The 20719-nt window shown below is 42.3% G+C and overlaps 4 protein-coding genes across 6 annotated transcripts in view; 3 read left to right on the top strand and 1 right to left on the bottom strand.

Moving 5' to 3' along the window:
• Positions 1–7580, top strand: part of LOC129854143 (protein BEAN1-like) — a 45724-nt gene extending 38144 nt beyond the window's left edge. For both annotated transcript variants that reach the window (XM_055920895.1, XM_055920896.1), the window contains one exon: positions 4167–7580. In XM_055920895.1, coding sequence (XP_055776870.1) covers positions 4167–4560 — 394 coding nt within the window. In that variant the 3' untranslated portion in view covers positions 4561–7580. The remainder of the gene's footprint in view (positions 1–4166) is intronic.
• Positions 7581–8674: 1094 nt separating this feature from the next.
• Positions 8675–11579, top strand: LOC129854136 (uncharacterized). The gene is made up of 2 exons (XM_055920888.1): positions 8675–9291; positions 9623–11579. Exons 1-2 carry the CDS (start codon positions 8956–8958, stop codon positions 10961–10963), a joined length of 1677 nt encoding a protein of 558 aa, XP_055776863.1. The 5' UTR covers positions 8675–8955; the 3' UTR covers positions 10964–11579.
• Positions 11580–11612: 33 nt separating this feature from the next.
• On the bottom strand, positions 11613–17375 carry LOC129854138 (thymidine kinase 2, mitochondrial-like). Its single transcript, XM_055920891.1, has 10 exons — positions 17128–17375; positions 16407–16444; positions 16218–16292; positions 16038–16091; positions 15865–15954; positions 15624–15697; positions 15443–15531; positions 15270–15349; positions 15062–15142; positions 11613–13791 (listed from the first exon to the last, which is right to left on the bottom strand). The coding sequence occupies exons 1-10, from the start codon at positions 17300–17302 to the stop codon at positions 13705–13707; spliced, it is 843 nt and encodes a 280-aa protein (XP_055776866.1). The 5' UTR covers positions 17303–17375; the 3' UTR covers positions 11613–13704.
• A 62-nt stretch (positions 17376–17437) lies between these two features.
• Positions 17438–20596, top strand: LOC129854141 (chemokine-like factor). Of its 2 annotated transcripts, none has more exons than XM_055920894.1 (5): positions 17438–18008; positions 18642–18789; positions 19250–19405; positions 19528–19623; positions 19992–20596. In XM_055920894.1, exons 1-5 carry the CDS (start codon positions 17953–17955, stop codon positions 20097–20099), a joined length of 564 nt encoding a protein of 187 aa, XP_055776869.1. In that variant the 5' UTR covers positions 17438–17952; the 3' UTR covers positions 20100–20596. The 2 variants fall into 2 exon arrangements, 1 of the variants encoding a protein (XP_055776869.1); XR_008759241.1 differs by having other exon boundaries at positions 17439–18008; positions 19528–19705.
• The last annotated feature ends 123 nt before the right edge of the window (positions 20597–20719 follow it).

The following is a 20719-nucleotide window of genomic DNA, read 5'->3' as shown; positions in this document are numbered from 1 at the left end:
TAATAAGATAATGCAATATTTACTAATAAGAAATGGGGCATCATCCTCCTCTTCAACTCTTAGAAGAAAGTATTTGAGATAAGAAAATAAAGTAATTGAGAGATACTGTATGCATCACCACTGACTGCCATTTGTGTCATCACCTCTCAATAGTAAGTTGGCGTTTCTGTGCCCACTGCTTTAACATTGTTGTGTTATGCAGTCATTACATAACAGAGCATGTTACACATGCAGAACCAGAAGGAGGATTTTTTTGTTGTTGCTTTGGTTACACAGTTACAAAGTATGTCAAATGCTCTCACCTTTTTTACAAAGTATCTAAGATCACTCTCACCTTTTTACTTAAAATCGTTAACCAATCTCTTTCAATGTGTCGATCCAAGTAGAATAGGAAAAAAAGGTGAAAAGTTTTAGAATAAAGTCAATGTTGTCTGTCAGGTTTCACTCTGAATTTGTACTGCTATATGGCAAATTAATGGCCCACTGTAGTCTTGCATAGAAAATGGCCTTATAAACCATTTTTGTACTATAGCACCGGCTAATGGCAAGTCCTGTTTTTGTCTGTAACCCCGGATCATGTGAAATGTTTCTGTCCTGCTGTGTTCTGGGGACATTAAGTCTGTCTGAATGAGCCGGAGCGCGGCCGGAGTCTAAAATAGCTCTGCACGCAGGCAGACAGGCAGCACTCTGCAGCACAGTGATGGAGGGTGGAGGGAGCAGTGGCCGGGGAGTTAGTCAGCTACGCGACTCATTTGAAATCAAGCAGTCATTACTGAGGCTCCTGAACAGCACCTTTTACTGTCCCACTGAGCACAGAGCACCAGCAGAGGAGAGGACCCGCTACCTGACTCTGTATGAGTCTCTACGAGGAGCAGATACCTGACTGTATGTCTCTATGAGGAGCAGATACCTGACTGTATGAGTCTCTATGAGGAGCAGATACCTGGCTGTATGAGTCTCTATGAGAAGCAGATACCTGACTGTATGAGTCTCTATGAGGAGCAGATACCTGACTGTATGAGTCTCTATGAGGAGCAGATACCTGACTGTATGAGTCTCTATGAGGAGCAGATACCTGACTGTATGTCTCTATGAGGAGCAGATACCTGACTGTATGAGTCTCTATGAGAAGCAGATACCTGACTGTATGAGTCTCTATGAGGAGCAGATACCTGACTGTATGAGTCTCTATGAGGAGCAGATACCTGACTGTATGAGTCTCTATGAGGAGCAGATACCTGACTGTATGTCTCTATGAGGAGCAGATACCTGACTGTATGAGTCTCTATGAGAAGCAGATACCTGACTGTATGAGTCTCTATGAGGAGCAGATACCTGACTGTATGTCTCTATGAGGAGCAGATACCTGACTGTATGAGTCTCTATGAGAAGCAGATACCTGACTGTATGAGTCTCTATGAGGAGCAGATACCTGACTGTATAGGTCTCTGTATAAAGAGTAGCTCACATACTTTCATTTACCTCAAACCCATTTGAAACCATCCAGAATAACGTTTAGAACAGAATGGGGCAATGCGGTGGCAGAAAATATACACTGAGTGTACAAAACATTAGGAACACCTTCATAATATTGAGTTGCACCTCCATTTGCCCTCAGAACAGCCGCAATTCATCAGAGCATGGACTCTACAAGGTGTCGAAAGTGTTCCACAGGGATGCTGGCCCATGTTGACTCCAATGCTTTTGACAGTTGTGTCAAGTTGGCTCGATATCCTTTGGGTGGTGGACCATTCTTGATACACATGGGAAACTGTTGAGCGTTAAAAACCCAGCAGCATTGCAGTTCTTGACACACTCAAACTGGTGCACCTGGCACCTACTACCATACCCCGTTCAAAGACACTTACAGTTTTTGTCTTCCCCATTCACCCTCTGAATGGCACACATACACAATCCATGTCTTAATTGTCTCAAGGTTTAAAAATCCTTCTTTAACCTGTCTCCTCCCCTTCATCTACACTGATTGAAGTGGATTTAACAGGTGACATCAATAAGGGATCATAGCTTTCACCTGGATTCACCTGATCAGTCTATGTCTGTCATGGAAAGAGCTGTTATTCCTTATGTTTTGTATACTCAGTGTATATCTAATACACTTTATAGCTGGACTGATATGAGGTCAATTGTGAATGTTCCTACTGTTCAGCTTAGCTAAACCTTTTACTGGAAGCCCTGTGTAGAGGAAGTAGAACTCTCCTCCAGTCTATCATTAATAAAGACCTAATTTACTCCGGCTCCCAATACCTTCTCTCATCATTAAATCTCTGTGTATCACCCGGCCCAACCCGGAGGTGACAGGCTTAAGTAATCCACAGCCACAGTGCCATTTGCCTTGCTTCCCCACACCCGCTCTCTGAGAGGGTGATACTGTTTACAATTCCACAGATTCAATTATCGCACTGTATTTTCTCTATTCCCAGATATCCCCTGGGGTCAGTGTCGTGGTGGTAGAGGGCGATTTAGCGGTTGGTCTACACATATGATGATGGGCCGTGGCAAACGTATCTCACATAATGTTATACAAGCCAGTCGGCCTGACTGACACCATGTCAAACTCTTTCTCTCTTTCTCTCTCTGCTTATCAAATCAAATGTTATTTGTCACATGCGCCAAATACAATCGGTGTAGACCTTACTGTGAAATGCTTACTTACAAGCCCTTAACCAACAATGCTTTAAGATGTTAAGGAAAAAAGGTGTTGAGTAAAGAATTGATAAATAAAAACATAGAAAATAAAAGTAACAAATAATTAAACAGCAGCAGTAAAATAACAATAGCGAGGCTATATACAGGGGCTACCGGTACAGAGTCAATGTGCGGGAGCACCTGTTAGTCGAGGTAATTGAGGTAATATGTACACGTAGGTAGAGTTAAAGTGACTATGCATAGATAATAAACAGAGAGTAGCAGCAGCGTAAAAGAGGGGTCTGGGTAGCCCTTTGATTAGCTGTTCGGAGTCTTATGGCTTAGGGGTAGAAGCAGCTAAGAAGCCATTTGGACATAGACTTGGCGCTCCGGTACCACTTGCCGTGCGGTAGCAGAGAGAACAGTCCATCCCTAGGGTGTCTGGAGTCTTTGACAATTTTCAGGGCCTTCCTCTGACACCGCCAGCCATAGAGGTCCTGGATGGCAGGAAGCTTGGCCCCAGTGATGTAATGGGCCGTACGCATTACCCTCTGTAGTGGCTTGCAGTCGGAGGCTGAGCAGTTGCCATACCAGGCAGTGATGCAACCAGTCAGGATGCTCTCGATGCTGCAGCTGTAGAACCTTTTGAGGATCTGAGGACCCATGCCAAATCTTTTCAGTCTCCTAAAGGGGAATAGGCTTTGTCGTGCCCTCTTCACAACTGTCTTAGTGTTTGGACCATGATAGTTTGTTGGTGATGTGGACACCAAGGAACTTGAAGCTCTCAACCTGCTCCTCTGCAGCCCCGTTGATGAGAATTGTCCTGTAGTCCACAATGATCACGTTTGTCTTGATCACGTTGAGGGAGAGGTTGTTGTCCTGGTACCACAGGGCCAGGTCTCTGACCTCCCAATAGGCTGTCTCATCGTTGTTGATGATCAGGCCTACCACTGTTGTGTCATTTGCAAACTTGATGATGGTGTTGGAGTCGTGCCTGGCCATGCAGTCATGAGTGAACAAGGAGTACAGGAGGGGACTGAGCACGCACACCTGAGGGGCCCCCGTGTTGAGGATCAGCGTGGCGGATGTGTTGTTATTGTCTTTGTGTTACAGGGCCTCTATAAAGCCCAGCAGCTCTAGTAGGGTGGTTGTATGTGCTAGACAGACTTCCAGTGCACTGTGGGATTGTGGGTTATGTGAGAGCTGAAATAACTGTCCATTGGCAGGCTCTCCCATGGAAAGCACCAAACCAAGACTAGCAGCAGCCACACAGGATAAGAGCTCACAGTAGATGACAAGAATCTCCTCTAACAGGCCTGTTTCACCATTCAGATGTATATTATGTTTAGTCTTCTTATGCTAAACATTTCATTTGTGTTCATGTTGCTAACTACAAACATAGAATCCAGGTCCATCAGCATAGGCTAAATGAACACTTTGCCAACCATTGTTTGAAGGTTGGAGATATCCTCTTTTAAAATGTTATACCTATTTACCTGATATACTCTTCTTTATTCCAGCTATGATGAATGTGTGGGACCAGGTGCGACACAGATATACGTCCCCACAGACGACCCCCCTCCGTATTCCCTCACGGACCCCTGTCAGCGGGGCCACCAGCAGGCCACCTACACCAGCTTGGAGATGGAGGAGCCGTCTGCTGGAGCCTCTTGGGTGTCCGCCAGCAGCGCCGCCGCCTCCCACTACCCAATCGGACTGCACGAGCTCAGGCAGCAGCCAATATCCTCCATCTCCCTGTCAGCGTTCCCCCTGGAGGAGGCGCCCCCGTACGAGGTGGTGGTGAGCAGGCAGAACCAGCCCATCCCTCTGATGCCCATGGACCTGCTCAAACACCCCTCAGAAGACAGCCATAGTCCCCAGAGAGCCCGGGCTGTCGCACACAGGATCCTGTAGAGTTGACTGGGCTAGTCCTCTCCAATGCTCTTTGTGCAGACAGCCACACACACACACACACACACAAACACACACACACACACACACACACACACACACACACACACACACACACACACACACACACACACACACACACAGACACACACACACATACACACACACACACGCACCTCCCAGTCTGAGTAGGACAGCCTAACTCTCTTCTGCTTCTTCCAGTGTCCCTTTGTGCATGACAGGCAGTATCAAAAAGAGAATTACTTTCTGGACCGAAGCTGAAAGTTTGGGTTGAACCTAAACTAAGTCGGCGCCTTCCTCTCCTTCCCCTACCTCTTGGATAAGCTGTGTCCCCCAACTCTAAGATGTTACCCGCACCACTCCTCACTCTATATCCCTTTACTACTGGGGCACTGCCATGAAATCACAGGGCTACTACTGGTAAACTGGGGCTGGGAGTATGGTCTTTCTGTCCAGAGGGAATTCACTTCATACTGTAAATTGGTCTCAGGTTAGGAGGCATTCAAGCATTTAGGAAGCATTATCAAAGTCTGTTTTTAGTACACAAAAAACACTAGAGGTAACCTGAAGTGGTTTCACATAGATATTCTGTATGTACTGTTGGATTTTGTTGTGTTGTAATGGAATTGCTCTTGATAAAAAACACCATAGAAAGAATGACTAATTTCACATTCCATCACATATCCATATGGTTTTATTAATATTTTCTACATCAAAATAATATTTGATTTATATTTAGCTGACTTTAGGACTCCCACAGTCTGTAAAATGTCCAGTAATTTCAACTGATAAATATACCCCAGTGTTATACACTCTTAGAAAAAAAGGTGCTATCTAGAACCTAAAAGGGTTCTTTGGCTGTCCCCATAGGAGAACCATTTGAAGAACCCTTTTTGGTTCCCAGTAGAATACTTTTGGCTCCATGTCGAACCCTTTCCAAAGAGGGTTCTACCTGGAACCCAAAAGGGTTCTACCTAGAACCAAGAAGGATTTGCCTATGGGGACAGCCAAAGAAACATTTTGGAACCCTTTTTTCTAAGAGTATTGGTATTTTTTAAATAAATTATTTTTGTGGTATACGGTTTTATATGGTTTCTGGATATAAACACGTTCATATGAGCTGGAAATTCTGTCTATTCTCTATAATTAGGTTTCCCCTCTGGGGGCTGAGGTCCATTTAGATCCCAACTGCTCTGTTTCAGTCTCCAAACGTGCACTGCCACACATTCCTCTTCTCTCTCTCACTACTCCTCTTTTGTGAAGAGCTTTTTTGAGTGTTCACAAGCGAAATTACTATGAACGTGACCCATTCGCCAGTACAATATAGCTTGTAGCAGAGATACAATGGTATTTGACAATTGGTGGGAAGGAAAAATTATATTTGCACACAGTTTACTGTGATGAGGGATTTAATATACTTTAGTACTGACATTTTTGATATTATAATAAATAAACAATTCATTTTTTCAAAATATTATTCAGCCTAAACACATTGTATTTTTCAATATGCTGGAATATTTTTAATGCTTCCAAATTATTATTCAGTATTTCGTTTTTAGTTGTGAGTAGTCATTGTACAGATAAACTGTCTTCAGTTTAACTGTTTTTACATGTCTGTCATCCATGTATAAATGGTATAAAAATGACTGTGCCTGCCAAGCACTAAGTCTAAGACTGTTAGACTGCTTAACATTGTAGCCACAATAACTTGCAACTGATTAACAAATCAAGAGCTTTCCTTTTCCAAATAGCTTGTTATTTTTCAAGGCTTGTGTTACTTTGTTAAGTTATTCAGATAAGTCTATGTTCATCATTGAAACCCCAGAAAAAGCACACTCAGCGGAAAATGTGACATAATGTCCATATTTTGTGTATAAAACCGTATTTGTGGAGTCAATGACCCCGTCACCTTTGCATTTGGCCCCAGAACTTGGTATCTCTGTTCCAGCCCCCCTCTCTTTCTCATAGTCTCCCTCATGTATCTTACCAAATCCCTTATTGTGAAGTGATATCCTCACTGATGAACCCTTAAAGAATATTTTATATATAAATTAGTCGCATGATTGCATTGCTGGCATTGTGGATAAAAGTTATAAAGAGATGAGTATTTATTTAGAATAGCTTTAACAATAATGTGTATAACTGTGGAAAGACTACTATTAAATAGTTGTTGTGAGATTCAACCGAATGTAGATGTCCTACAACACAGATGCTTCGCACTAGACAGAAACGTCTAAAGATGAAAGATCAACAGGTTCTTTTTCTTGCGTTACATTCTTGTGCCAATCGTCATGGAATGGATTTGACTTTGGGAGAGTTTGTTAAATGGCTTTTAAAAACCAAATGCTGTTCTCATCACTTGTTAATACATAGTCTATGTGTGGTCGGAATTGTCATGTCAAGCCCTATAAATAAAGCAATGTTTGGGCTAAAAATGATGTGTTAATAACTTGACAATGAGCATTTGTGCTTATGGTTATGTAGCTACTGCAAATCTAGCGATGCTATACAATAATAATGATGGACTTGTGTTTCATCAACTGAAATCGAAAAGTGCAATGCAGTGAATAGTACAACGTATTAGATTGTGTGCATTGTGACACACACAGAGGCATCTAGAAATGCAACTTTACCTGCCTTTACAAGTCAGTAGAAATGCACTGTAACTGTGTTGGAAGACCTAGTCCAATACCTGTTGAGGTAAAACTGCAATGCGGTTCACTCTGGTCTTACATGCTGTTTTGTCTTTGTTGTTTACTTCCTTTTGGTAGCACAATAGGTACATGTCCAACATAAATGTGAATCAATGTGTAATACTGTATATGTACACTTCCAATGTATAGTTTCCCTTTAAGTCCCACTGTTGTGCACAACTGTCCTGTGTGACAAAGATGATTGTTTCCTATAATCACAGTCATCAACGTAAATCCATGTTTTGTATTAGAGCTTTTATTAATTTCTTATATTGGGGAAAGTAAATAAATTTGACCTCTATGATTTGAGTCGGTGTGACTGTTCGTTCTGGTTTTGCTACTCTGGGCATTGAAATCGCCTTCCCGTTTTACATGTAGGCTACACCTAGGAGTAGTAGCTGTAATATAAATAGGAGGAAGAACATTATTATTAATAAACATGGGGATGATAGAGGAGGGAGCTGGGGATGAGTATTTGTATAGCATCCAAAAGTGCAGAAACAGTGTAGCGCAATTATCTACATTGGCAAAATGTTTCCCTAAACGTTTTTTCCAAATCGAATCCTGCTATGTATAATGCATGGGAATATGTTGTGACATCCTGTCTGTTGACAGCCATTCATTCCCCTCTGATCTGCTCTGACTGTTGTGTTTGGGTGGTGGGCTAGCTAGCTAATGTAAATCAGACTGAGCAGATGGTCTGTGCCGTTGCTCTGCTCCTAATTACCCTCGTTGCCCAGTGCAAGGCACCTATTAGGGCGTGCCAGCAGAAAGCTAATTTCATCTAGTGCCACTGCACTCGAGATAATAAGTCCACAGCGTCCATTATGAGGCTTTGTGAATACTGCCCTCACCCAAATCTTATTGACTTAGGAGGGGAATCATTTAAACTGTGTTTTCCTTCCTGGTGAGACTGACAAAGCAGAAGAGAGCTCTCTGGAGCAGCTCTGGTCTCTGTAGCGAGTTAGAGGTCAGAGAGGTTACCATTGGTCAGGCGGACATAATCTGTTATAGAACCTCATTGATGTGTTTTACAGCGATGCTTCCAAGGTATCCAATCATCTAAATGCCTGAACAATCACCATGCCATTGCAAAATAGTTTTAACATTATCACTAGTCAACGGAACTATTCTCTAAATCAGGCTGTTCCAAGGTAGGGATGAGATGCCGCTATGCATTCATAATTCAAGGGTTTATCATCATTCTTTATCTCATTGTTTTTGGTAGGACATGTAACATCTATCACCTGCAGAAGCACAGAAAAACAACCCGATGGAGAGAGATAAACTGGAAGTTGATTCATTACATTACAGAGAAGAACTGATAGACTTTTCAGCATCATCTCAGGTTTGCGGCATGACTAGAATATGATATATTTTTCTTTCCTGTAGCACCATCTGTTGGAAGACGCATGTCTTCAGTCTAGAACGGATATGTTAAATGTTATCCTCTAGATGTCAGTCGTACTATGCAACACAAAGCCGATACTGAAGAAGAAACTTAATTAAGACATGGGCAAATCTAATGTCACCGTAACTTTAGCGAAACAGTCATGCTTCCGCATTTTGTCAATTTTTTACCTATTTGACGAGCCTTTCAGATCAAAAGTGTGCTATTGATTTCCTGTTATTTCTAAATCCGACAAGAACCGTCTAAACAGTCTTTTTCAACAACAAAAAAAACATGCAGGGTGGTGACGGTGACCAATATATAGCACGTAAAGAGGCTTTCGACGATTACCTAAATTACTATGATCAGATTTGGAGGAAGGGTAACCTGAAACTATGCCAAGAGAAACAGGTTACCGGGGAAGCTAGACGATTTTTGCTGTTAGAAACAGACCCCGGAGAAAGATTTTCTCATTTTGACTTCTACCTTACTGCATCCGAATGCGTAAAACAAGGCTTTAAAGATTGTCGAACATTCTTCAGTGCGCTCATTAAAGCCACAGAGGTGTTGGAGATGTTCTGTGTAAATCTGTTTCTTTACCCGTGGAAGAAGGAAATCAAGATTGTCAAGGTAAAAATATAAATAGTATGGTGTTCATATTTCGACAATTAGGCTTATTTTGTCTTGCGCAATGCACCCAAGAAAAAGGGGTGCCGGGGAGATGTCTAGATTTAGGCTAGGCTAGCCTAATGCACATGTACAAATTATTATTATCAGAGTAAGAAGTAATTAGAGGGATAATATATGACTATGATTTTACATTGAAATGCCATCTCTAATCACAAGCAACATATTCAAAGGTGCAGCTGTCACATCAGGAAGTGAAAGTAAACTGTATGAGGCTATATTATTTGCCAGGCTTGTGAAATGATGTGATAATTAACTCTTATCTCCCACTCAGACTTTCACTGGCCCCTTTGTCTACTGCATCCAGCCGGTCCTGACAAAGAGTGCCACGAAAAGTATCCTTGAAACAATAGGATATCATCTGGAAACTGACACAGAGTACCGACTCACAAACAATGCAGACCCTGAAACAGCCATGAAAATGGGTTTTGAGCTTTTCCTGGCGCGAACAGAGTGTGAGTACCTGTTGGAGCTCATGGGTCAGCGGTCACAGCCTGAGTGCCTGGAGATTCTACAGAGGAGAGCTGCACGACTACCTCACACCCAGAGGGCTGCCGAGGAGACAGAAAAGGAGTCTGAAACAGAGCCCTTACAAATGCAGAAAGAAGAGGAGAATGAGGATAAGGGTCTATCAAATGGTTGTTCCCTGGTAGACCCAGGACCAGTGGAGACAGATGAGGGAGACTTAACCGAGGAGAACCCTGTCACCGCTAGCACACCAGGCAGGCAACAGGATGATGGACAGATACCCCTCAACCTGGAGGTTCAGTCCATTGAGACAACACACTCTCCAGGAATCAGACCACCCAGGGCATTCTTGAACGATGACAGGTCTATCCTGGAGATTCAGCAGAATTACCCAGACCTTGCCATAAGGCAGAAGCCAATATTCAGTAAGCCACTGGGTGGACCTCCTGTATCGCGAAGGCGACTTATCAAAGAGAACACACCCGAGGAAGGTAGCAGTGCAGCCAATTTAGCTGGCAGTGATGTAAGTGGTCCCCAGTCCATCTCCATTCACACCACAGCAGCACCAAAACCCCATCTCACAGAAGCAGTCCCAAAACTCCAGCCTCCAGAAGATAAGGCCTACAAGACTACTGCCATGCTCCACGGACCAACTCCTCCACAGGTAGAAGTGACCAAAGAGGGTCAGGAGGCAGATGAGCTGACCAAGCTGGCTGAGAGGATTGGCCAACTTCATGTCCATGAGCACAAGATGGAGGAGAACCTGAAATACCCTGTAGAAGAGACAGCACCACCACATGCCAGTTGCAATGACCATGATGGGTCCCCTCACCAGGATTCTGCAGGGGACCAGAGCCATCCCCTAATGTGCCATCCCTCTCTGGTGCCGGTTTGTAACATCCCAGGCTGTAGCACCTGTGAAGTAGCAGACGGTCCCCACAAACACATTCTTAGTAGGGACACCATCAAAGAGCCACCTCACTCCATCTATGTCCCAACCAGCCACCTGGACCCCTCAGTGTTGGACCCTAGTGCTGCGGACCACCAGCCCTCCACAGGCCCTCAGCACCAGGACATGGAGGGCCCCATCCCTCAGCCCACAGAGGACGAGCTGCTTCAGACCTATGTCATGGTGGACGAGCCTTAGAGGAAGTAAGGTCATGATTGAATGTTGGTGCTCCTGGACCATCAGAACACACAGAGGGAAATTGATTGACAGGTCTGAAACATCACTTGCCACTAAGTTGTTTTGGTCTGGGGCGATTCAATCAGTGGAGGCTGCTGAGGGGAAATGGCTCATAAATGTCTGGAATTGAGTAAATGGAATGGCATCAAACCATGTTTGATGGATTCGATACCATTCCACTCTTTCTGCTCCAGCCATTACCACAAGCCCGTCCTCCCCAATTAAGGTGCAACCAACCTCCTGTGGATTCAATGTATGAAGGTGACAAGAATGACCTCGTTGAATTTAATGCGTCTTCTGTATTTTCTGGCATTTGCTTTGTACTGTTTCTCAGGTGATAGACTTTTAATACAATGTTAAATATGCTTGACCTAATTTATGAGGTGGAGGTAATGTTTCCACTGTGTCCTCCTACAGTGACAGTGCCTTACTGAAATGTATTCTATGCCAATCCTGCACTTACTTTCCTTGCTCAATGTCATTGAGACTGAATGCTTTGTAATGTTTATGAAAATGTTAGTCCAATTGTATTCAGAATGTTATGACCTTTAACTCATAAAAATGTGAAAAACTTTAATGGTCTTCAGAAGTTCAAGTGGATCATACAAAAGACAGTTACACTAACTTTATTCAGCAATATAGCATAAATTAACATGTTATTGTACAAAAATCACTTTTAGGCATTTATTAAAACTAACTCAGCGAAAGAGTACAATATTTAAACCCGATAACTGTTTACAACTAAGTGCAATTCCAGCCTGACAACATGTTCCTCTATATATTAGCAGTAAATAAAATAACAAAACACATAGCTATGTTAGTCAGCAGCCCCCTAAAATATATGCTTTGTATTACAGAGGTGGTACCGCTATGTCCCAGCAGTTGTAAAATGTAGGTATTATTTTAGGGCTGTCACCACGTGATCAACATTACGAAACCAACAATGCATCATGTTCCCGTATAGAGAGAATCCATCATGGTCAGTGAAACAAACAAAAACTGAAAATGTCTGAAAATGTACCGGTCAGAGAGTTGTTCTAAGACAGTGTGTAACAGTGGACAAGAAACTCCACTAGCTGATTCTGGTGTTCTCTCTTGGACTATAATAACCTGCTTACAGACAAGAAACATATCTACTGCCATTGTTGGTGCAGCATATATACATTGCCTTCAGAAAGTATTCATACCCCTTTTCCACATTTTGTTACATTACAGCCTTATTCTAAAATGGATTAAATCAATACAAATCCTCAGCAACCTACACACAATGCCCCATAATGACAAAGCGGAAAAAAACTGGTTAAGAAATGTTTGCAAATTCATACAAAATAACAAATACCTTATTTACATAAGTATTCAGACCCTTTGCTATGAAACTCGAAATTGAGCTCAGGTGCTTCCTGTTTCCATTGATCCTACTTGAGATGTTTCTACAACTTGATTGGAGTCCACCTGTGGTAAATTCAATTGATTGGACAAGATTTGGAAAGGCACACTCCTGCCTATATAAGGTCCCACAGTTGACAGTGCATGTCAGAGCAAAAACCAAGGCATGAGGACGAAGGAATTGTCCGTAGAGCTCCGAGACAGGATTGTGTCGAGGCACAGATCTGGGGAGGGGTACCAAAACATTTATGCAGCATTGAAAGGTCCCCAAGAACACAGTGGCCTCCATCATTCGTAAATGGAAGATGTTTGGAACCACCAAGACTCTTCCTACAGCTGGCCGCCCAGCCAAACTGAGCAATCGGGGGAGAAGGGTCTTGGTCAGGGAGGTGACCAAGAACCCAATCCTCACTCTGACAGAGCTCTAGAGTTCTTCTGTGGAGATGGGAGAACTTTCCAGAAGGACAGACATCTCTGTAGCACTCCACCAATCAGGCCTTTATGGTAGAGTGGCCAGACGGAAGCCACTCATCAGTAAAAGGCACATGACAGCCCGCCTGGAGTTTGCCAAAAGGCAACTAGACTCAGACCATGAGAAACAAGATTCTCTGGTCTGATGAAACCAAGATTGAACTCTTTGGCATGAATACAAAGCGTCTGGAAAAAACTTCTGGAAGAAACCTGACACTATCCCTAAGGTGAAGCACGGTGGTGGCAGCATTATGCTATGGGATGTTTTTTAGCGGCACGAACAGGGAGACTAGTCAGGTTTGAGGGGAAAATGAACAAAGCAAAGTACAGAGAGATCCTTGATGAAAACCTGCTCCAGAGCACTCAGGACCTCAGACTGGGTCGAAGGTTCTCCTTCCAACAAGACAACGACCCTAAGCAAACAGCCAAGACAACGCAGGAGTGGCTTTGGGACAAGTCTTTGAATGTCCTTGAGTGGCCCAGCCAGAGCCCGGACTTTAACCTGATCCAACATCTCTGGAGAGACCTGAAAATAGCTGTGCAGCAACGCTCCCCATCCAACCTAACAGAGCTTGAGAGGATCTGCAGAGAAGAATGGGATGAACTCTCCAAATACAGGTGTGCAAAGCTTGTAGCGTCATACCCAAGAAGACTTAAGGCTGTAATCGCTGCCTAAGGTGCTTCAACAAAGTACTGAGTGAAGGGTCTGAATACTTACGTAAAATGTGATATTTCAGTTTTATTTTTTATAAATTTTAAAACATTTTTAAAAAGCTGTTTTTGCTTTGTCATTATGGGGTATTGTGAGTAGATTGACGGGGACGGGGGGGTACTGAGTACTTCAGTCACACATTGCTCCCTGCTAAAATCTTCTCTCTGTTCTCCTCATACCGGTGGAGCATCTTCTGCAAGTCATCGTCCACTGGAATTACCTGAAAATATATAAATACACTTAGTATTCCAAACATTATGAACACCTTCCTAATATTGAGTTGCACCCCTCCCCTTTGCCCTCAGAACAGCCTCAATTTTTCGGCACATGGACTCTTCAAGGTGTTGAAAGCAGGGATGCCGGCCCATGTTGACTCCAATGCTTTCCCACAATTGTGTCAAGTTGGCTGGATGTTCTTTGGGTGGTGAGCCATTCTTGATACACACGGGAAACTGTTGAGCGTGAAAAATGCAGCAGCATTGCAGTTCTTGACAAACCGGTGTACCTGGCACCTACTACCATACCCTGTTCAAAGGCACTTCAATGTTTTGTCTTGCCCATTCACCCTCTGAATGACACACATACACAATCCATGTCTCAAATCTCAAGGCTTAAAAATCCTTCCTCTCCGTCATATACACTGAAGTGGATTTAACAAGTTACATCAATAAGAGATCATAAGTTTCACCTGGTCAGTCTGTGTCACGTATACTCCTTCTCCGGCGCTCAAGGTCGTCAGGCTGCTCATTATTAAGCACACGTGTCACCATCGTTACGCACCTCATCCGACTCAATCACCTGCCTGATTACCTTCCCTATATATATATATATATATATATATATATATATATATATGGCACTCCCTTTGGTTCTTTCCCTAAGCGTTGTTGTTTCATGTCTGTACGCTACTCGTGTTTCTTGTTTTGTTCCATGTGTTATTTATTATTAAAAAGTCACTCCCTGAACTTGCTTCCTGACTCCCAGCGTACACGTTACAAAATAACGCCTCACCAAAGGGGAGATCAGGGAGTTTTTTGTTGTTGTTGGTGAGTGTTGGTGACGTTGGGTCCGGGTGCCACTACCGGAGCAACCGGGGATGCCTTGGCCGGCTCGGCAGGGCTCCCTCGCCTGTTCCTTGTGTTATTTATTATTAAAAGTCACTCCTTGAACTTGCTTCCCGACTCCCAGCGTACATGTTACTGACTCACGTCAGGTGTTTTGTATACTCAGTGTATATACTCATTAAATGTTGTGAAACTGCCTTTACAGATTATAGTAATGTGAACAAAAACAGAGCTGTTTAACAATCATTTACCTGCCTTGCTAATCAACAACTGACTATTTCCCAACAATGAAAAACAAGGATTCCTTGACACCGATGACCAATACTCTGGTGCTCATCACAGGAGACACTAGGACGTATAAACAATGTTCCTCATTAATTGACCATTGTCACCCAAACGCACGTCTGAAAATGATTGATCACTCACAAGGACTGGAGCAGGAACATTGAAGGACGTCTTCTTTATCAGCCAGTCTTCATACAGCTGATGGATTGCCTCTAAATATTCCTTTAAAAAAAAGAAAGAAAGCGAGAAAGATAGTAGGATGAGAGATTAGGGCAAGAGACGAGTCTTACAACTCCTCTGAAGTGAGACCAAGAACAGTATTGAGATTTTGTCATTCTTCTACCCTCACCAAAGGAATGATCTTCTCCTCCTCCCTGCATCGCTCTTTCAGCCTCTCATGGCAGGTCTGTGGAGACGACTGGAGGTAAACTGAAACAGAGGAGGAACTAAGTGAACAAGGTTCTACCAATGACCCAACATCGTCAGAATAAAGTAGAAAACTTGTGTTTCTACACAGCTTACCGATAAGATCGACAGGAATGGCAATGTTCTGTGTGATCCACTCAAACCACTCACTAAGAACAGCAAAGTCCACCTCGGGCATCTTCCCACTGCAGAGAGCAAAATAGTGCATAAAATGAACTAGATTGGACACAAATGAAAACCAGCTATAAAGTGGTGTGAAATATACCATGTGCATTACCTTCTGAAAAGATTTTCCACAAAGATGTACTTGGCACTGTAGATGGACCTTTCCATCATTCTCACTGGGGCTGACTGGAATCAACAAACACAAAACAGACCATGTTAATTATGCAATGTAAAATACAAGTCTTTGTACTTGGTGAAAGAGAAATCTGTACTATTGATAGAACACATGCAACAGTAGTGAAACAGTAGGATACCAGTGCAACGTGTTCTGTGCAATGTTTTAGAGTACCTACCATTGTTGAGAGGTGTCGGTCCAGCATGGTTAGCTGAACATAGGTCTGTAGAGTGATGCCCCATCGAGTAGGGTCCTGGTACATCAACCCCTGCAGGAGGGGAGGAGATCTAACATCAGCATACAATATGTCATTTATCAAAATGAACCATCTTCTTTATAATGGTCACGTACCAGGGGGTTGTGCCCTCGAACATTCCTCCATTTGGAAACTGGCTCAGTCAGCACCTGAGAAATCAAAAGTCAAATTGTGATTTCATTTTCCCTTTTGTTTTACACACAGTGCAGCATAAGGATAAAAGGAAAATGAAGGATTGCTAAATGTTGAACAAGCGTGTTGCATTGTTTTTTTACCTCAATGTTACTGGTTTTGCTGAAATACTCTAGGCATGTTGTCTTCCCACTAGCAATATTCCCCTCTATAAAGATCTAAAGAAAAAGATACATGTGTTAACTTCTCCCTCAAGTATATAGGCTGCAAATGTCTTAGTATCAATTTCAAAGATTTTCATGGATTCAAAATGACAACGTATCAGTACATACCACTAACTTCTTCTCCTTCTCATTCCGCACCAGCTTTCCTTGGGAGAAGTAAGAGAACATTGTGAGATAACCTGACTTCTTGGTGTCAGCTTCAGTCAGTAGCTATGGTAAAGCAAAACTAATAAGGATGTTAATATAGGTGATGCAAGCATTGGGGATAGCTTTCTTCCCAGGTTTGGTTAGAACAAATTGATGAGCATGTAGCCTCACTGACAGTAGTGGTAGATAATAGCACTGCTCATGGATGGTTCGACAGGAATTGTACCAGGACCCTACTCGATGGGGCATCACTCTACAGACCTATGTTCAGCTAACCATGCTGGACCGACACCTCTCAACAATGGTAGGTACTCTAAAACATTGCACAGAACACGTTGCACTGATATCCTACTGTTTCACTACTGTTGCATGTGTTCTGTGTCTAATCTGCATTTTAGAAATGTTGCAGCATGTACTGGTGGTAGCTAAAGTGAGCTCAGAATATAAGTATTGTTTGTAAACAACATTTGTCACATTATATTGTAAACTCGGCTATTCAAGTTGTAAAAGTATGAGTAGGCCTATGTTGTTACTATATTCTGTTGTTCTGATGCAACATTGTAACACATCATTTGTAACATGACATTGTAACATTAGTCTACAACGTGTATCATTGTACCGCTCTGTATGGAAACAATGTTTCAGACCAGCGAATAAATATACCTTATGAATGGGCACCTACTTGAGACGTGCTGTGTATTGTTACTATGGGCTCTCGTCTGGCAGAGCTCACCGCGCGTATCACCAAATATTTTGCAGCGAATAGCCACTAATCGCTTTGACGTGACAGCAGCGTTAGAAGATAGTCGTATAGCAGATCTCCACAATTTGTTAATACAAAGACAGTTAAACGACATCTCGCATAATTATCTGAAACACACAGGGCTCGACTGTCACGTGGCATTCCAGTTCCGTGTATCAAATAACCTCTTCCTGGTCATGATATGGAGATTTTTCTATTTTTTCTATTGGTTGAAGCGCTTTATTTGTTCTGAGACCTGCGTTCCCTCCACCAACCACCATCATCATTGAGGGCAAAAAAAGATAGAAACTGATCCTCGTTCAGTGAGAGACTCATGTATAGATAACTACTGTTATCGTTTTTTATGCTAGATTATCAGTACAGTAATGATGAGGATCATTAAAATGCATAGGCCGATATGAGAAAGTCAATCAAATCTTTTCTGATTGTAATATTCTATGCAGATTGATTGACATTTTCAGAGCATGATTCATTTGGACAAGAGGAATACCTATGTAAGAATGTTGTTCATTGACTACAGCTATAGCTCAGCATTTAACACCATAGAACCCTCGTTATTAAACTCGAGATCTTGGGTCTCGACCGCGCCCTGTGGAACTGGGTCCTGGACTTTCTGACGGGCCGCCCCCAGGTGGTGAAGGTGGAAAACAACATCTCCATCCTGCTGATCCTCATCACTGGGGCCCGCAACGGTGCGTTCTCAGCCCTTTCCTTTACTCCCTGTTCGCCCATAACTGCGTGGCCATGCAACAACCACCCGAGCCACTGCCTGTTCACCCCGCTATCATCCAGAGGGCGAGGTCAGTACAGGTGCATCAAAGCTGGGACCGAGAGGCTGAAAAACAGCGTCTATCTCAAGGCCATCAGACTGTTAAACAGCCATCACTAACATAAAGAGGCTGCTGCTAACATACAGACTCAAATCTCTGGCCACTTAAATAAACGGACTTAATAAAGGTATCACTTGTCACTTTAAGTAACGCCGCTTTAATAATGTTCACATAGAGGTATCACTAGTCACTTTAAATAGCGCGACTTTAATAATGTTTACATATCCTACATTACTCATCTCATATGTATATACTGTATTCTACACCATCTAGCCTATGCCGCACGCCATAGCTCATTCATATATTTATATGTACACATCCATCCCTTTACATTTGTGTGTATAAGGTAGTTGTTGTGAATTTGCTAGATTACTTGTTAGATTTTACTGCATAGTCGGAAACTAGAAGCACAAGCATTTCGCTAGACTCGCATTAACATCTGCTAACCATGTGTATGTGAACAATATGATTTGATTTGTTTAGTGGCATGCAAGCAGTATGAAAAGGCCTAGTGTGTTTAACAGTGATGGGTGTGAAAACACTGCACACATTCTGAGCAACGGACTGTAATTTCCTGCAACTGAAAGGAAATTGCTTTTTCAGGAAGCACAAACTCTTTGCTGGTTCTTTGAAATGTAACAACATGACAGACGACTGTTCCAAAACAACCAGTAACATCCCTTCGTTAACCATGGAGGTTGATGCTGCTTTTCTCCGATCCTTGAGGGGTGTCCTTAAATTAGTAGAGATGGTGAGACATTTTTCATATGCATTTTTCATACTTTGATAAACCACTTGGTTTGGGAAAGAGTTATCACCGCAGATAAAGCCATACATCTGGAATGTATTGCACAGTATTATTATAGGATATTACATTTGCTTACTCTTACAGAGAGATTATAATGACATACATTATTTCCTAAATATGTTGTCTATGAGAAAGCTGAAGTGGAAGTGAATATCAGAGCTACAGTTCCTGTGAACTGTACAAACGTTAAACCCAGTAGTTGATGATGATGTTAAACACGATACTGCATGCCCTCTAGTAGACATTACATTTGAATAAATGAAAACTACCGGCATTTTCACAGCTTTTGGTGTGAAACAACCATTTCAATTTGTAGGATTAGACTTTTCTTAAATACTTTTGGATGGAAACAATCAAATAGCATTTCCTATAATTTCCTAAATGCCAATGCTCTCTGTTTCAGGGGACTATGTTTGTAGCATTTGTGTGTTTTGCGGTAGCATCCAGGCCCAAATACATTGCAGCTACATGCATGGAGTTTGTGATCACATTCTCCCTGCTTCTGCTGTACACACTGAAGTTGAACAAGAAGCTGACTCTGTTCTTTTGGCCTCTCGTTGTAAGGAACCTATTTAATTACAGTACATTATCTACAGTAGTTTTTTTTACATTGATTAACTGTTGTGAAAATGTCAGGCAGTCAAGCTTTCTGAGTAACTTCCATTGTCTTTTCTTCTTCAGGATTTGTTCAACTCACTGTTTGCAGCAGTCTTCATACTTATCCTGAGTCTGATAGCAGTGTCCACTTACACAGTGACAGGGACCCTGGGTGGAGGGGTGAGATAAAAACAAATAAAAACTTATCCTGAGTCTGATAGCAGTGTCCACTTACACAGTGACAGGGACCCTGGGTGGAGGGGTGAGATAAAAACAAATGTATTCCTTGTTGACCTTCTAATTGGGGGCCTTATAGAGCTGTGTTTCCGGGTGAAGCCTCATCTTACACACCCTCCTGTCAATAATGAACTGCCCAAAGGCATTACAATCCTTGTGAACATTTCCACTAACATTCATCTATACTGTAATCCCACATTTGGCACCCAGTACAACTAATGAATGAACTATTACAGAAATGTCAGCTACAATTCTATCTTGTAGACTATATCTGATATTAACACTAAGTCTTGTATATTTTCCCTATCCAGATAGTGGGTTTCATAGCAACAGGCCTGTGGTGTGTGGATGGTTACATGCTTTTCAAGAGGATCACATTCAATCAACCAAGAACAGCAGCAACTGGCACTGTGAAGTGAAGACACCACAATTGTCTCCTCCCATGCTCACTCTCTTATATGTCAGTCCTTGCATTTATACCTGTAGGTTTAAAGGGGCAATCAGCAGTTGAAACAATAACAAAGCTTGGCCCCGGCCCGTTTTAGTAAAAACCTGAAGGATATAAGGCTGGAGAAATGTAACCACTCTCAAATTCATAGACAGAGCAATGTATGCAAGGACTGACCATCAATGATATCAACATGATAGTTTTAACCATGTTTCAAGGCTATATAGTGTTTGTTTACATTTTGTTTGTTTACAATTATTGGAGTAAAACAAGCTTATATTTTGGGTTCTGATGGTGTATGACAGTTGAACTAAACTCATGAGGCATTTATATATGTCTACATATATCATTCATTTCTAAATCAAAAAATGGATGTATCAACTGCAGATTTCCCCTTTGTTTGTATAGCTTAATCCATGCAACAACACAATTATCATGTATATAAAATAAATACACCTTTGAAATCTAGGCCTGTATAATGTTTCTACTTTATTCTAAAGTACTGTTTCTATTGCATTTTGAGCTGTTTATGACGTTCCCATAAAGTTGGCCCATAGGCCTATAAAGTTAAAACATATTATTTATAAAACT

The sequence above is a fragment of the Salvelinus fontinalis genome, chromosome 4 (genome assembly GCF_029448725.1).
Source record: "Salvelinus fontinalis isolate EN_2023a chromosome 4, ASM2944872v1, whole genome shotgun sequence".
NCBI lineage: Eukaryota > Metazoa > Chordata > Actinopteri > Salmoniformes > Salmonidae > Salvelinus > Salvelinus fontinalis.
The sequence above is the reverse complement of the archived record's forward strand: the minus strand, read 5'-3'. Positions and strand labels throughout refer to the sequence as shown.

Bases quoted from the DNA above. Each gene is read 5' to 3' on its own strand.
- LOC129854136 (XM_055920888.1), top strand. From the start codon at position 8,956: ATGCAGGGTGGTGACGGTGACCAATATATAGCACGTAAAGAGGCTTTC. The intron at 9,292-9,622 runs GTAAAAATATAA...TCTCCCACTCAG, and splicing joins AGGAAATCAAGATTGTCAAG to ACTTTCACTGGCCCCTTTGT.
- LOC129854138 (XM_055920891.1), bottom strand. From the start codon at position 17,302: ATGTCGTTTAACTGTCTTTGTATTAACAAATTGTGGAGATCTGCTATA. The intron at 16,293-16,406 runs GTATGTACTGAT...CTTTTTCTTTAG, and splicing joins AGAAGGAGAAGAAGTTAGTG to ATCTTTATAGAGGGGAATAT. The intron at 15,532-15,623 runs GTAATGCACATG...TGCTCTCTGCAG, and splicing joins GTGGAAAATCTTTTCAGAAG to TGGGAAGATGCCCGAGGTGG.
- LOC129854141 (XM_055920894.1), top strand. From the start codon at position 17,953: ATGCAACAACCACCCGAGCCACTGCCTGTTCACCCCGCTATCATCCAG. The intron at 18,790-19,249 runs GTGAGACATTTT...TCTCTGTTTCAG, and splicing joins TCCTTAAATTAGTAGAGATG to GGGACTATGTTTGTAGCATT. The intron at 19,624-19,991 runs GTGAGATAAAAA...TTCCCTATCCAG, and splicing joins CAGGGACCCTGGGTGGAGGG to ATAGTGGGTTTCATAGCAAC.